The following is a 15706-nucleotide window of genomic DNA, read 5'->3' as shown; positions in this document are numbered from 1 at the left end:
AACCCTGCGTCATCGCGGAGGGACGAGAGCGTTCCAGGTGCCATCTGGTGGGCAACAGCAGAACTGCTCGCTACTCCCAAAGATTAATAATAACGATGGTATTTGTTAGGCTTTTACTATGTGCAAAGCCCTGTTCTAAGCACTGGGGGGGATACAAGGTGACCAGGTTGTCCCATGTGGGGCTCACGGTCTTAATCCCCATTTTACAGATGAGGGAACTGAGGCACGGAGAAGTGTGAGCCCACTGTTGGGTAGGGACTGTATATGTTGCCACCTTGGACTTCCCAAGCGCTTCGTACAGTGCTCTGCACACAGTAAGCTTTCAATAAATACGATTGATTGATTGAAGTGACCTGCCCAAAGTCACACAGCTGACAATTGGCGGGGCGGGGATTTGAACCCATGACCTCTGACTCCAAAGCCCGTGCTCTTTCCACTGAGCCACGCTGCTTTTTTAAAGCACGGAAGTAAAAATGACCTGCCAGTCAGGGGGCCTCTGACCGGATTCTCGCGAATCCTGGGCCCTGGGCTGTTGAACTTTGACCAGCTGGCCAAGAAGGCTGCTGTTTCTGCTCGGCCCAATACTGACAAACAACTGGGGAATCTGTTAAGTGCGTAAAGCCATGGGCCAAGCACTGCACTAAGTGCTGGGGCCCGTGGAGAATAATCAGTTCGGCTACAGTCCCTGTTCCACAGTCTAAGGGGTTGGGGAAGACGGTTAATGAAAACTCATTTTACACAGGAGGAAGCTGCGACCTGGGAAAGTGGAGTGACTTACCCACAGTTACGCAGCAGGCAAGTGGCAGAGAGGGGAAGAAAACTCAGAGCGGACCTCCTGGCAAGCCATCGTGCTTGGTTGGTCCCGCCTGACTATCTTGTCTCTGTCCCAGTGCTGAGCACAGAGTGGGAGTCAAGTAAGGGAACCATACGAGCCACTTTCAGGAGCTGTCAGGGGTGGTCTGGCTGCTGCCTTTCAGAAACACCTTCAAGGGCAGTTTGGCCCCATCACAACGGCTTGGGGGGCGAGGGGGACAATACCACCCACAGAGCTGCAAATTTTGCCATGGTAGGGTGAAGGGATGTATCCTGAAGCTGTCCTTATTGTTTCCACCCACACAAGCACCTCAAAGTCAGAAGGAAACTGATGAGAGCTCTAGCGGTTGTGAACGTTCCCCCTGGAAATCGCCGGAGGAGGGTAGCAATGGCAGGGGCCAGCAGAGGGAATGAAAGGGCGGCTGAGACCACCGTGGAGAATGACGGGGCAGGCCCTAGGAGAAACTCAATTCCAGGGAAGACTGTATCTTTTGCCCTCAAAAAGAAGGTAACTATCGAGCCCCGGTGAATAGGAGCAGACAAGTTCATCCTTGTAAAAGGGATTTTCCCAGACAGTCGACTTGGTGAGGACACTTACCCTTGGAAGCTGCGGGGGCACGGGGTCACCCATCGCATGGAGCCAGACGGAAGGATGCCGAAGAGAGAGAGAGGGAGAGAGAGAGAGAGTCAGACCTAGGTCACTCAAGCTGCAGCCATCCCCCACCCATGCCAACTACCCAGCCAACCCCCTGTTGGCCATCACAGAGTACCTGGGGGCTCCTGTTAGATGCCAATGGGGCACTATCAAGGCTGGACTACACCAATCTTTCCTGTAGGTCTAATAAGGCTGGGTCCTAATACCTCCCCCACAACACCAATTAAGATTTTTCCCATTCTTCTGGGACCCACTGCAGTGAAATAGGGTCAGCAGGTCGCACCCAGCTGCTGGAAAAGACTTGGACCAATCCATCAAATCCATCAGTAGTATCTGAGTGCTTACTGTGTACAGAGCACTGTACTAAGCACTTGGAAGAGTACATTCTAACAGACGTGACAGCCCTTTCCTACTAAAATTTTCCCTCCCTTCATTCTCTTTGGGGAGGGGGCAGTCTGCCCTGGCACGCTCCTGGCCCTTGGCAACTGGCAAGGCGGCCACTCACTCTTGGTCTGGGCGGAGAAAGTGAGCGTCAATTTGGCAAAGAGTTCGCTGTTCTCAAAGCGATCTTCCTTCGCCGTGGTCCAGAAGCAGTCTTGAGAGAGGTCTTCAGCGGCAAACTGTGGGGGACAGGTAGGCTTGCTGGGCAGAGACCCCCACTCCCCACCCCACTGCCAATAGACCAGGGAGGGGCGACTAGGGACCTCCCCCTTGCCCCGCTGACAATGCCCTCGGCCCTACTAGGACCTCCTCAGGCCCCTCCTGAACCCATGCGGCTGGAGGGAGGGAGGGGAAGAAGGCTCTCGGGCTTCTTGGAGGATTCGGAACTAACTAAAACAGGAGTTTAACTAAAGAGTCAAGATCCCTCACATCCCGGGGATGGGGGCCCTGAGCAGACTGGCTGTGGTCATAGTTCAATTGCTCTAAGATGTTCAGGTTGGGGGCAATAGGAGAGAGAAGGAGGACTTCACATGGACTGAATAATAATAATAATAATGATGGTATTTGTTAAGCACTTACTATGTGCAAAGCACTGTTCTAAGCGCTGGGGGGATACAAAGCGATCAAGTTGTCCCACGTGGGGCTCACAATCTTAATCCCCATTTTGCATATGAGGTAACTGAAGGGACAGAAGGGACCCCAGCAGAGGAGCACCGGAGTTTGCTGGGGGCTGTGGTACCTGAGGTGACTGGGGTTATTAAGTGGGACATTGTCACGGGGCTGCCTTCCAAATATTTCCACGGTAAGTCATGGATAAACTGAAGGTGAGAAAGTGGGGGCTCTAGGCTGGTAGGGTGCCACAATTCTCCCTGGCCAAGCCAGGGCTAGGGATCCAGAAACTGGGCGGAGCCCTTCTGGAGGAGAGGCCGAGTGGGGCTGCTGGGGCCTGGACCTCAGAGAGTCGCCACAGAAACCAGGTTGGTCCGCAAGCCTGCACCTCCCACCAGGTGTGGGCACCAAGCACCAGATGCCCAACTGGGCCGTTGTTCCAAAGCCCTAAAAGGGGAAGGGTAAGGGCGAGCCCATCCGGGACCCCAGGTGCGCCTCCTTGGTTCCCGACCCAGCTGGCCACTCTGGACCCGCTGGGCTTGTCGCCTGCGGACTGCCGAGGCTGGCACGGGCCCAGATCGGGGCCAAGGAGAGAAGCAAGTCCCTATCATCGGCCCAGCGGCCGCACACTCCTCGAGGAAAGCCAGGAAGTTGGGGCGGCCCCTCGGACTAGAGGCCGGGGTCACGGTCAGGAGGAGGTTGGGGGGGGGGGGATCCTCACCTTGGACCAGTTTGGCCTCCGTAACTGCACCTCAGGCTTGTATAGCTTCTTGGGAGCCAATCCATACGGCAGGACTGGAGCTGCAGGAACTCCCCCGAAGCCAGAGGGGAGGGGAGGGGGAAGCCCCATTCCAGGGGGAGGTGGGGGGATGCCGGGACCTCCAGGGAACGGAGGGGGTGGAGGGATGCCGGCACCTCCAGGCAGCGGTGGAGGGGGTGGGGGGATGCCGGCACCTCCAGGCAGTGGGGGAGGCGGTGGGGGAAGGCCAAAACCTCCAGGAAGAGGGGGAGGGGGCGGAGGAGGGGGGATGCCAACACCTCCAGGCAAGGGGGGAGGGGGAGGAGGTGGGGGTATGCAGACCCCTCCTGGCAAGGGAGGAGGGGGCGGAGGTGGGGGGACTGCGATGCCCCCAGGCAAGGGGGGAGGGGGAGGAGGTGGGGGGACGGGGATGCCCCCGGGCAAGGGGGGAGGGGGAGGAGGTGGGGGGACGGGGATGCCCCCGGGCAAGGGGGGAGGGGGAGGAGGTGGGGGGATGGGGATGCCCCCAGGCAAGGGGGGAGGGGGAGGAGGTGGCGGGATGCCGACCCCAACGACTTGGGGAGGCGGAGGAGGCACAGCAGATATTTTAGCGGTGAGAGACTCCATCTCCTTTTTGGCATCTTCCAACTCCTTAGTCAGCTTGGCGACCTGCAGAAGGAAGTGGCAGCGGGGAGGTGAGACTCCCCCTAGCCCCCCGCCCCGGGGGGGCCCGACGGTTCCCCTCGGCTATTACCTCCCCGCTCAGCTGCGACACCTCGGCCTCCAGGCCCTGTTTCTCACTGGTGACTTGCAGCTTCTCGGCATCTGAGGTTTCCTTCTCCCCCTGCAGGTCCTGGAGCTTCTGTTCAAAGTCGCTTTCCATCTTTTTCATTTCCACCTGGAGCTCGTGCCGGGCCGTCAGCTCCGAGTCCAGCTGTGGAATTAAGGGGATGGGTCAGAGCCAGCCGACAAAGAGCCCGTCCCAAGAAAATCTGCCCCCTCCCCTTTAGCCGCGCACCTTCTTCTCCAGCTCCACAGCTTTGGCTTCCATTTTCTCCACCTTGGTCTTATCGATCATTTGATCTGCAAAGAGGAGAAGGAGTGAGCAACACTGTGGCCCCCTGTAACGGCTGGGGCAGATGGAACTTCCAGCCTTCAGTGGTGGGGGTGGGCCAGGATGGCCCGTCCTCCTGATCCCCCGACCACCGACATTCATTCATTCAATCGTATTTATTGAGCGCTTACTGTGTGCAGAGCACTGTACTCAGCGCTTGGGAAGTCCAAGTTGGCAACATATAGAGACGGTCCCTACCCAACAGGGGGCTCACAGTCTAGAAGGGGGAGACGGACAACAAAACATATTAACAAAATAAATAGAATAAAAATGTACAAATGAAATAAATCAATAAATAGAGAAATAAATACGTACAAACATATATACAGGTGCTGTGGGGAGGGGAAGGAGGTAAGGTGAGGAGGAGAGGAAAGAGGGGGCTCAGGGTTTAGATGGGGGCAGGGCATCCCTCCCACCCCTGGGCTCACCTATCAGACTCTCAATGTCCATCTGGAGGTGCCGGCACTTGAAGTCGGGATCGGCTCCGTTCTTGTGCAGGACGATCTGGGACACGCATTCGTCAATCAGCTTATAGTACTGGGGCCTGTGGCGGGAGAGGTCATAGGGGAAGGCTCAGAGGAGAGGGACGGTGGTCAAACCCCAGAAAGGACAAGTTGGTGTGGGGGACGGGATGCGGGAGAAGCTGCAGGCCAGTCCGGCTCCGGCTGGGAAGAGCTGGCAGCAGGCAGTGTCGTTCATTCATTCAATCGCATTTATTGAGCGCTTACTGTGTGCTGAGCACTGTACTAAGCACTTGGGAAGTACAAGTTGACAACACCTAGAGATGGTCCCTACCCAACAACAGGCTCAGAAGGGGGAGACAGACAACAAAGCAAAACATGTGGACAGGTGTCAAGTCAAACAGAATTAAAGCTAGATGCACATCATTAACAAAATAAACAGAAGAGTAAATATGTACAAGTAAGATAAATACAGTAATAAATCTGTCCACACATATATACAGGTGCTGTGGGGAGGGAGAGGAGGAGGGGAAAAAGGGGGCTCAGTCTGGGAAGCCCATCCGGCAGTCATCATCATCATCATCAATCGTATTTATTGAGCGCTTACTGTGTGCAGAGCGCTTGGAAAGTACAAGTTGGCAACATATAGAGACAGTCCCTACCCAACAGTGGGCTCACACTCTAAAAGGGGAGTCCAGCCCTCCCCACTACTGGGTGGGCTGGGGGTCAGGGACTGGACTATCCTGGTGGAGAGGGCTGGTCTGCTGGGTGGGCTGGGGGTCAGGGATGGTAGTTCTAGTGGGGAAGGCTGGTCTACTGGGTGGGCTGGGGTTCAAGGGTTGGACTGCCCTGGTGGGAGGGCCAGTCTGCTGGGTGGGCTGGGGGTCAGGGATGGTAGTTCCAGTGGGGAAGGCTGGTTTACTGGGTGGGCTGGGGTTCAAGGGTTGGACTGTCCTGGTGGGAGGGCTAGTCTGCTGGCTGGGCTGGGGGTCAGGGATGGCAGTGTCCTGATCATGCCCAACAGCTCCTCGCCCTCCTGGGACCCACCATCTCCAGCTGCCTGGACCTTCCAGCTCCCTCCTTCCCCCAGAGGCCCCAGGATTCTGGTTCCCTTTTTCCCGTGGTAAAGAGCCAGCAGGCCACCACTAGCCACACGCACCTCCCTACTAGGGCAACTGCCTCCCTTACCCCGGCGGACGATTCTCCAAGGGGGCACGGCTGCTAGATTGTCAGCTCCTTGAGGGCAGGGACTGTGATGACTAACTATTTTTAGACTGTGAGCCCACTGTTGGGTAGGGACTGTCTCTATATGTTGCCAATCTGTACTTCCCAAGCGCTTAGTACAGTGCTCTGCACACAGTAAGCGCTCAATAAATACGATTGATGATAATAATAATAATAATGGTATTTGTTAAGCTCCATGTGCCAAGCCCTGTACGAAGCGCTGGGATAGACGCAAGGTAATTGGGTTGGACATGGTTCCTGTCCACACTCGGCTCACGGTCTTAAACCCCATTTTACAAATGGAGTAACTGAGGTAGAGAGAAATAAAGTGATTTGCCTAAGCTCACATGCCAGTCATGGAGGAGTCGGAATTAGAACCCAGGTCCTTCTGATTCCCAGGCCCATGCTCTCTCCACTAAACCACGCTGCTTCCCTAACACTTACGAGAGAGCTCTGCACTCGGGTCATCATCATCATCAATCGTATTTATTGAGCGCTTACTATGTGCAGAGCACTGTACTAAGCGCTTGGGAAGTACAAATTGGCAACATATAGAGACAGTCCCTACCCAACAGTGGGCTCACAGTCTAAAAGGGGAAGACAGAGAACAAAACCAAACATACTAACAAAATAAAATAAATAGAATAGATATATACAAATAAAATAGAGTAATAAATATGTACAAACATATATACAGGTGCTGTGGGGAAGGGAAGGAGGTAAGATGGGGGGGATGGAGAGGGGGACGAGGGGGAGAGGAAGGAAGGGGCCATTGAGCAGGGTCGGTGCTCAATAAATACCAATGACTGCCTGACAGGGAGGACAGAACAGAGGCCCATTCTGCAGCAACCTCCACGGGCCGGCCGCCCCTTTATGTCACCTTTCCAGTTTGCCCTGTGGCTCTTCCTGCCCGCTGCTCTGCTCTGGGTTCGAGCCTGACAGACTGCCCAAACCTGGATGGCAGCCAGCCTGAAACGGACGTCTCAGGGGAAGCAGCATGACCTAGTGGAAAGACCAAGGGCCTGGGAATCAGAGGACCCGGGTTGTAATCCAGGCTCTGCCACTTGCCTGCTCTGTGACCTTGGGCAAATCATTCCACTTCTCTGTGCCCTCCATTTCCTCATCTACAGTGGGGATTAAAACCTCCTCAATCCAACTTAGCCTGGGAGTCCCAGGTGGGACAGGAACTGTGTCCCAGCCTGATTATCTTGTATCTACCCCAGAGCTTAGTTTTTTTATTTTTTTTTATAATGGCATTTATTAAGCGCTTACTATGTGCAAAGCACTGTTTTAAGCGCTTGGGAGGTTACAAGGTGATCAGGTTGTCCCACGGGGGGCTCACAGTCTTAATCCCCATTTTACAGATGAGGTAACATTTTTTTTTTTTTATGGCATTTATTAAGCGCTTATTATGTGCAAAGCACTGTTCTGAGCGCTGGGGAGGTTACAAGGTGATCAGGTCGTCCCACGGGGGGCTCACAGTCTTAATCCTCACTTTACATATGAGGTAACTGAGGCCCAGAGAAGTGACTTGCCCAAAGTCACACAGCCGACAATTGGTGGAGCCAGGATTTGAACCCATGACCTCTGACTCCAAAGCCCGTGCTCTTTCCACTGAGCCACGCTGCTTCTCTAGTTCAGTGCTTAACATACAGTTAGCACGGAAATACCATCATTACTATTATTATTATCTGGTGGTCCCTACCTGTCCATTGGCCTTGTTTTGTTGTCTGTCTTCCCCCTTTCTTGACTGTGAGCCCATTCACTCATTCATTCAATCGTATTTATTGAGCGCTTACTGTGGGCAGAGCACTGTACTAAGCACTTGGGAAGTACAAGTTGGCAACATATAGAGACGGTCCCTACCCAACAACGGGCTCACAGTCTAACGTTGGGTAGGGATTCTATTTGTTGCTGAATTGTACTTTCCAAGCGCTTAGTACTGTTCTCTGCACACAGTAAGTGCTCAATAAATACCACTGAATGAATTGAATGAATGAACGAATGCCCGACCCCCACCGACCCCTTCTCCTCCTATTCCTCCTCCTCCTCCCCGGGGAGCACATTGGAGATGAAGGTGGTCTTAGAGTGCAGATGCAAAGAGCCCACACCCACCCGCCCGCCCCCGGAAGGCCCCTTGTTTTACCTGGCCTCATAGTCGTTGCGGACCAGAAGCAGGTGTTGCAGGATGGAGAGGAAGAGGGGCTCGGCCTTGGAATCCTTCACCGTGTTCAGGAGGATCTGGAAGACTTCACCGAAATCGGTACGGACAAAGCTAAGGAATGTTCTGCCGGAAAGCACTCCCCCCTCCGCAGGGAGGTCACAGCCGGTGACCCTGCAGAGATGATCTCCGATCCTGGGCGGGACGGGGCGGAAGAGGAAGGGATCACGGAGTAGACCACGGGCCCGGGGCCGCACACACCATTCCAGGTCCGGGCCCTGTCCTGGGGCTTTGGATCCCAGCTACAGAGCCAGGTCTGCTACAGAGCAGTTCCTTCTCTGACTTTCATTCATTCACCCACTCAATTGTATTTATTGAGCGCTTACCGTGTGCAGAGCACGGTACTAAGCGCTTGGGAAGTACAAATTGGTAACGCCTGGTGCCTACCCTGGGCCCAGGGGTGAGCTGAACCTTTGACGTCTCTCACAGGCTCTCCTGCCGACAATCTTTCATCCAGCTGACATCCTCCCGTATCTTAGGGAAGTCTATGCTAATTTGGGGGCTGGGCCCTGGACTCCTGAACACTTGGAGCTCTTGGCCAAAGCAAGGCTCACGAGGTGCTGGAGAGGCCGCTGGGCCGGTGGAGGCCCACGCAGGACCTGCCTCCCCAGGGCCAGGTCTGTCCACCGACCACCACGCAGGGCAAGGATATTCCATCTCCATTCGGATGTCTTCCAGGCGGCCCTTCAAATCGTAGGAATCCTCCTCCCCCATCTCGTCGAACACATTGAGCTGCACTTTCATGTCTTCATTCTCCATGAGCCGCAGGTCCTGCCCAGGCCAGAGGGGTCAAAGCCAATGAGGGGCTGGGGGGGCTGGCCCCCCGCCCTCCAACCTCCAGGGGGGTGGGGGCTGGCTGCCGCAGGAGGGAGACCCCTTACCTTGAGAACGTCCTGCAGCCCCAACCGCATCAGCTCGCTGCGGATGTGGACCCGGAAGTCCAGTTCTTCTGCTTGAGTGATGAGGGCGTTGATCAGCTGCAGGCAGCCCACCTGAGGCCGAGAAGGGAAGTAGTGATCCCGATGCTGACACTCGTGGGAGCCCGAAAAGACACCCTTCCCCACCACGGGGCCCGCTGAGGGCGCAGCCCACCCACTCCCAGAGGAGACCCCCGAAACTGCTGTTGGGGAAGCCAGGGCAGCGTCCCCACCGTGTCCACCATCTGCCTGGCACCAGGGACAGGTGAGTCGTGGCCAGCTCCCCCCACTCAGCTTTCTCTGAACGGACGTCCCCCCAGATCGCTCGAGCAGCTGCTGGAGAGGAACCACCTACGGCACCCCGGGGGAAGACAACTGTGGGAGCCCCTCCCCTGACCCTGCTCCGAGAGCCCCGCACCCACCTTGAGCGCAATGGACGTGCCGCTCTTCAGTCCTTCCAGGAGGGGCTGGAACCGCTCCACCTCATCCATCTCGGCCCGATCGGTCAGGGCCCCCAGGACCCGCTCGTTCCTGCCCGGGAGATGGGGGAAATCAGCCAGGGCCTGGACCAGCGGGAAATACGGGGGGCAGGAGCGAGGGAGAGGGCAGATCGGGCACTGGGGCTGGGGAGAGACTCCCCTGTCTCCACAACCTCCCAAGCCATCGAGAGGCGGCCAGGGAGGGACAAGATGACCGGGGAGAACCCCCCGGCTACTTACATGTCCTCAGGCTCGGGCAGGATGCACAGGGCCGACAGCAGTTTAGCGGCATCAATCATCATATTGGGGACGGCCGGGTCCATGGCCCGGACAAGCAGCAGGATCCCTTCGTTGTTTTCCAGCATGGTCTTGATGCCGTACTGTCGAGGGGAGAGCAAGAGCTTGAGGCCTGGACACCGATAGCCCGGGCCCGGCCTGGAGAGAGCAGAGGGGACCCCGCCCTGCCCGGGACCCAAGGAAACACCACGGACGCCAGGATGCCCCGCCGCATCACAGCCCGGGTCGCTCCGGGTGGTGGCACAGGTTTGACCTCACAGACTCAGTTTCCCTTTTTGGGCTGGATGGGGAAAAGGTAGGGGGGTGGGGCGGGGAGAGGGTCTCACCGTGTTGTTCATGAAGGCCTTCAAGCAGCGAATGATCTCATGCTTGTTGCGGCTGTCGTAGCTCCTATGTGGAGGGAGAACCAAACCGTCAAACGTCTCCTTTGTTTCCCCCTCCCCACTATCCTGAAGAGCCCACCCTCCGAAAGTGCCGGAGAAAATCTTGGGACACGAGGCATGGTTTCAGGACCTAAAGCCAAAAGGACGGACAAGGGATTGAGAGACCCCCCTCGACTAACCCTGCCTCTCTGCGGCTTCAAGTATGGCCTAGCAGAAGGAGCAACAGGCCTGGGAGTCTGAGAACCTGGGTTCTAATCCCGGCTCTGACCATCTGCCTGCTGTGGGACCTTGGGAAAGCCACTTCACTGGGCCTCAGTTTCTTCATCTGTAAAAAGGCATTTCACTACCGATCCTCTTGCCCCAGTGGACTGTAACTTCCCTGTGGGACACAGACTGTGTCTGTCCTGATTATACCTACCCCACTGCTTGGAACAATGTTTGACACCGAGTAATTGCTAACAAATAAATAATAGTAACACCACTAATATTAGAGACCAATCTGGTTTGGTCTAGCCTTGCAGATGGCAGTTCATTGCCCTCCATCAATCAATCAATCGTATTTATTGAGCACTTACTGTGTGCAGAGCACTGTACTAAGCTCTTGGGAAGTACAAGTTGGCAACATATAGAGACAGTCCTTACCCAACAGTGGGCTCACAGTCTAGAAGGGGGAGACAGAGAACAAAAAAAAAACATATTAACAAAATAAAATAAAATATTTTATTTAAAATAGATTAGGCCAATGGGATTCCCCAACCCATCTTGGATTTACTATTGGCCCAGAAGGCTCAGAGAAGCAGCGTGGCCTAGGAGAGCACAGGCTCGGGAGTCAGAAAGACCTGGGTTCTAATTCCAGATGTACTACTAGTCTGCTATGTGACCTTGGGCAAGTCTGCACCTAAATTACCTCATCTGTAAAATGGGGATTAAGACTGTGAACTCCAGGGGGTCAGGAGCTGTGCCCCACCTGATTAGCCTGTATCTACCCTAGCACTTAATACAGTGCCTGGCACATAGTAGGCACTTAAAAAATACCATTCGAAAAAACAAAAAGGAGGTTTTGAGGCAGGCCTGCAGAATCTAAACCTAGCTAACCCAAACTCACTTATTTTCCCCCGCGTCTTCCGAAGTTGGGAATCACTGGACTAGATGGGTGCAGGGGCTGGGGACCAGCCGTGGCACGGCAGGCTCCAGCCCCTCCCAGACCAGGCCTTGGGCTTCCACCTCTGTACCCCCACTGGGCCTGGTCTCCTCCCCACCCCAAGGCAATCAATCAATCGTATTTATTGAGCGCTTACTGTGTGCAGAGCACTGTACTAAGCGCTTGGGAAGTACAAGTTGGCAACACACAGAGACAGTCCCTACCCAACAGTGGGCTCACAGTCTAAAAGGCAAAGCCCCGCCGCTAATCAGACCATCTGCCCCAAAGGCCAGGAATTCCCTCCGATTTCCCAGTGTTCCTCACCCGGAGATCTCCTCTCTCTCATCGTGGAGCCGTTTCAGGATATCCAGCAGCAGGGCGAGGCCTTCAGCTCCAAATGACTGCACCCAGCTGGGAGGGACACACCAGGTCAGAGCCCCCGGGAACTCCCCCAGGGCCTCTGCCACCCAGCCAGGCCCCACCGCCCCCAACCCGCCGGGTGGCCACTCACCTGACGGGATTGTTGTTGAGGGACACGCGCAGGGATTCCAGGCAGCTGAGCAGCTGCCCGTCCCGCAAGCCAGACTTGAGTTCCTGGATGTACATGACGGCGGACTTGGAACTCTCCTTCTGGTTCATGCCCTAAGCGGAGACATGGAAGCTGCGTCAATCCGAGCTGCACCTCAGGGGAGAGGGAGGCTGCACACCTGTTTGGGCCACTTGGAGGGAACCAGCCAATTAACTGATGGAATAGGGGACTCAGTACCTCACCCTGTATGCAGGAGAAATCAATCGATCGAATGATGGGCCAGAGGACTAAACACCTCTCCATGAGCTGTGGGAGGAAATCAATCGATCGATTGATTTGATTGAGAGACTTAAATCCCTCGCCACAACTTAACACAAACTAACTGATCATTGAGCAAATGATCAATTGATTGGGGAACAAAACCAGCTCTCTGTAAGATAGTGTGGGAAGCCGGCCACACACTCCTGAGCCAGGTAGGCTGATTTAGTGGAATGATGAGGGGGTGAGGGGGAGTGTGGCAGTGTGCTCTGGAGGCAAACACAAGCGGAAAGTGGGGGAGAAAAGCAACTTATAAAAGGAGGGACCCAGTCACAAAGCCTGATCACCTGGAATGAAACAGATTGGTATGGGCAAAAAGGAAACAAACAAAAATCTTTGGAACTAAGCGTCTCTAGCCGCAAGACGCTGTTTTCACCTATTCTTCCAGTTCCACTATTTCTACGCTTACCCCTTTCTCTTTAATTCCTCCTTTTTGGGCCTCTTCCTTTCCATCCCTTTCCCACTCTCTCTTCTGCCCCTCTGCCATCTGCCACTGCCCCTTCCATCCCAGAAAATTCGGGCTGTTTCCGCAGTCTCCCCAGGAAACATGGCTTTGCTCTCTCCTGGTATGTGGTTTCTTTGTTAACAGTTACCTAGTGGGACAGTTCTGCTATCCAAGCGGGACAATGGTAATGTCTCCCACTTCCCCGCTGCCCTCTGCCCTATACCGGCCTTGCTACTTTGCCCTGTTGTGATGGCCTCTTGGGCTATAAAAGAACACCACCACTTGGGAATGAACTTGGTAAGGCTCACCTAAGGAGAACAGAGAGACTCTCCCCCACTTCTTTTAGAACACCTTTGGAAGCTAGCTAGAGAGAGGAAACTTGTTAACAGTACTAGTGTGAGGAGACGGGTAGGGGCCAGAGGCCTCAGTGCCCACTCCAGCTCCTCTGACCCAGGCCTCACCGCCTTAGAGGTGTGCAGGTACTGGGACACCATTTCCCTCTTGATGATGATGTCTTTCTCCCTCAGAGGTTGCTGCTTCTCCTCATTCAGGTTCATATCCACCTAGGGGTGAGGAGGGAAAAAAAAACACAAAAAACATTCAATACTGGTTGTCCCTGTTTCTGACAACTTCCCCATTCTTCCCCACCCCTAGCCTCTACTGGCCATTCGCACCATCCTGGGTACTCAGCAGCCCAAGGAAAGCCTTTCCCCTGAGGTCTCCGCCCTCTCTGGGGCATCCTGACCACAGAAAGATGGAGAATGGTGTTAGTCTTTGGGGATGTGAGTCCCTTATGGGGAGCTAGGGCAAGTTGCAACAGCTGTGCCGAGCCCATGGGCACCAGATACTGGCCCGTATCTGCCCTGCAGTGGCGACCACTTCCCCGCCTCCACTGCCACTGAGAGGGCTCCGGCCTCACCCACCTTGGGCCTAACTTGGGGAAATGGACTCATCCAATGCCACAGCCCAGACTCGCCCCAAAGATAAGCTCTGCCAGCAGAATGGGCTAGGACGGGCCCACTGGCCCAAACCTCATGGGGCTGGCCCTCGGGGACTCCCTGTCTCCGACTCCCCCTTAATGCCTCAGCTCTTGGAGGATTTTGGCCTAGTAGTGACGGGACCCAGCCCCTCCAGAGGCAGCTACTCACCAGCATCTGTTCAAAGAGGCCTAACACCTGCTCGTCGGATACATCCTGCAGGGACTGGGCGGCAGGGTCCTCTCCGTAGTAGGCGGAGGAATTGCGATGGGACGCGTTGGGCTTTTCCTTCTCCTTCTTCATCCTTATGCTTGTGAACCGCTCCAGCTGCAGGGCGGCAGGGGAGGAGAGAGAGCACATCATCCACATGGAATCGGCAGAACCCAGGGGAGGCAAACCACCCTCTTGGGGCTCGAAATGTAGAACTCTGCGGGCCCTGAGCCGCCCTGCCAGGGGCAAGAAATCCCCCAACGGCATGCCTGAAGAGGCGATCCTCCTGGGCCTCGCTTGACAGGGGGATTTGGAATGACCTGCCTTTCCTAGAAGTGTGAGGTACCAATGATACCGAGCCCCTCCAAAACAGCCAGAAAGCCTGCTCTTAAAGTTTACGTCTGTCCCAAACCCGAGCTCTGTGGCCCCAAGGAAGAGGTAGAGGGTCCTCAGTCCCCTTTCCGAGACAACCAGCCAGCCAAGAACGCAAAAGACTTTGGCTTGAGGATCCACAAACCAGTGTCCTGGAAGGGGACGCCACTGCCGAGAGAGACAGGTGACCCTCTCTCTGTCCAGGGTGCCCAGACCGCCCCAGCAGAAGGAACCCAGAAGTCTGCAGGCACAGCTGAGCCACTGGCTTCCGTGGTGCCACACTGCCAATCTTCCCCTGGAAGCACCCAGCTGCCAAAGTCTGCCTCCGAGCTGCGAAATGTAGACCCAGCTGGGGGGCCCCTCGCTGTCCCTTGTCCCAAAATCAGTCGGGACTGAGGAGAGGGGGGAGCGGGAGGGCTCTCCACAGGCATCACCCAAGCCAGGATGATGGCACATGCATTGAGCTAAGCACTCAGCAAAGGGGGGAGAGAGAGAGAGAGAAAGGAAGAGAGCACATATGCCTCTACATGGGCCATGGAGAAAGCCCCAAAGGCACCCTGGGAAGCACAGCAAATGGCAATCATCAGAACACTGGAGGTTAGAGCAAGTGAAAAAAGGGCACGTGCAGAACAAAAATCGGCTTACCTCGTCTGCCATGAGCCGCTTCAGTGTCTACAAGGCAGGAAAGGGGGGTGGGGGGACACAGAGAGAGCGAGAGAGAGGGAGAAAGAGAGAGAGGGAGAGAAAAAGGGATCAGTGAAACACCAGGAAATACCCAAAACATCAGCGGGATGGGAAGAGAGGAGAGAAGAGAAAAACCGACAAGACATCTTTTCCACGCCACACACTCGACAGCGTGCAATGTTCCCACTGGCACATGCCTTTTCGGAAAGGCTGACCCTGTTCTGGGGGGATGGGGGTGACTGAAGGTCCTTTCACAGAGAAACTGGACCCATGAAACAGGCAATCCTTTCCTTCCCTAGAAACTTCTGAAGATCGGCTCAATCCTAAATTCCACTCCAATCAGTAGTATTTCCTGAGCGCTCACTCTGTGGGGAACACTCAATCACTGGTATTTATTGAGCGCTTATGTGTAGAGGACTGTAGCTGATTCTTGGGAGAGTATACAAGGGTAAGTAGAAAAGATTCCTGAACTCAAGGCCATTAGAGTCTAGCAGGCATGGTGCTAAGCACTTGGAAGAGGGCAACAAAGCTGGATGAGGTCCCTGCCCTCAAAGATCTTAGTCTAAAGTGTGCAGACAACTGCAGCACTGGGCTGGAGTGGTTCACCAGCAAAAAGACGGAGAGTACGATATAGCTAGTAGACACAATCCCTGCCTTCATGGAATTTACAGTCTAAC

The 15706-nt window shown here is 55.1% G+C and overlaps 1 protein-coding gene across 1 annotated transcript in view; it reads right to left on the bottom strand.

Moving 5' to 3' along the window:
• Positions 1-15706, bottom strand: part of DIAPH1 (diaphanous related formin 1) — a 70165-nt gene that overhangs the window by 30249 nt on the left and 24210 nt on the right. The window contains exons 2-18 of the mRNA XM_038770856.1: positions 14991-15017; positions 13935-14090; positions 13248-13349; positions 12006-12136; positions 11819-11905; positions 10297-10360; positions 9914-10053; positions 9617-9725; positions 9159-9269; positions 8930-9048; positions 8203-8319; positions 4800-4915; positions 4276-4340; positions 4012-4191; positions 3240-3926; positions 1974-2088; positions 1412-1420 (exon numbers count right to left, since the gene is read on the bottom strand). Of these exons, the coding sequence (XP_038626784.1) occupies positions 1412-1420; positions 1974-2088; positions 3240-3926; positions 4012-4191; positions 4276-4340; positions 4800-4915; positions 8203-8319; positions 8930-9048; positions 9159-9269; positions 9617-9725; positions 9914-10053; positions 10297-10360; positions 11819-11905; positions 12006-12136; positions 13248-13349; positions 13935-14090; positions 14991-15002 (2320 nt within the window). The 5' untranslated portion in view covers positions 15003-15017. The remainder of the gene's footprint in view (positions 1-1411; positions 1421-1973; positions 2089-3239; positions 3927-4011; positions 4192-4275; positions 4341-4799; positions 4916-8202; positions 8320-8929; positions 9049-9158; positions 9270-9616; positions 9726-9913; positions 10054-10296; positions 10361-11818; positions 11906-12005; positions 12137-13247; positions 13350-13934; positions 14091-14990; positions 15018-15706) is intronic.

This window comes from Tachyglossus aculeatus, chromosome X2, assembly GCF_015852505.1.
Source record: "Tachyglossus aculeatus isolate mTacAcu1 chromosome X2, mTacAcu1.pri, whole genome shotgun sequence".
NCBI lineage: Eukaryota > Metazoa > Chordata > Mammalia > Monotremata > Tachyglossidae > Tachyglossus > Tachyglossus aculeatus.
This window is presented reverse-complemented; position numbering and strand designations above follow the sequence as displayed.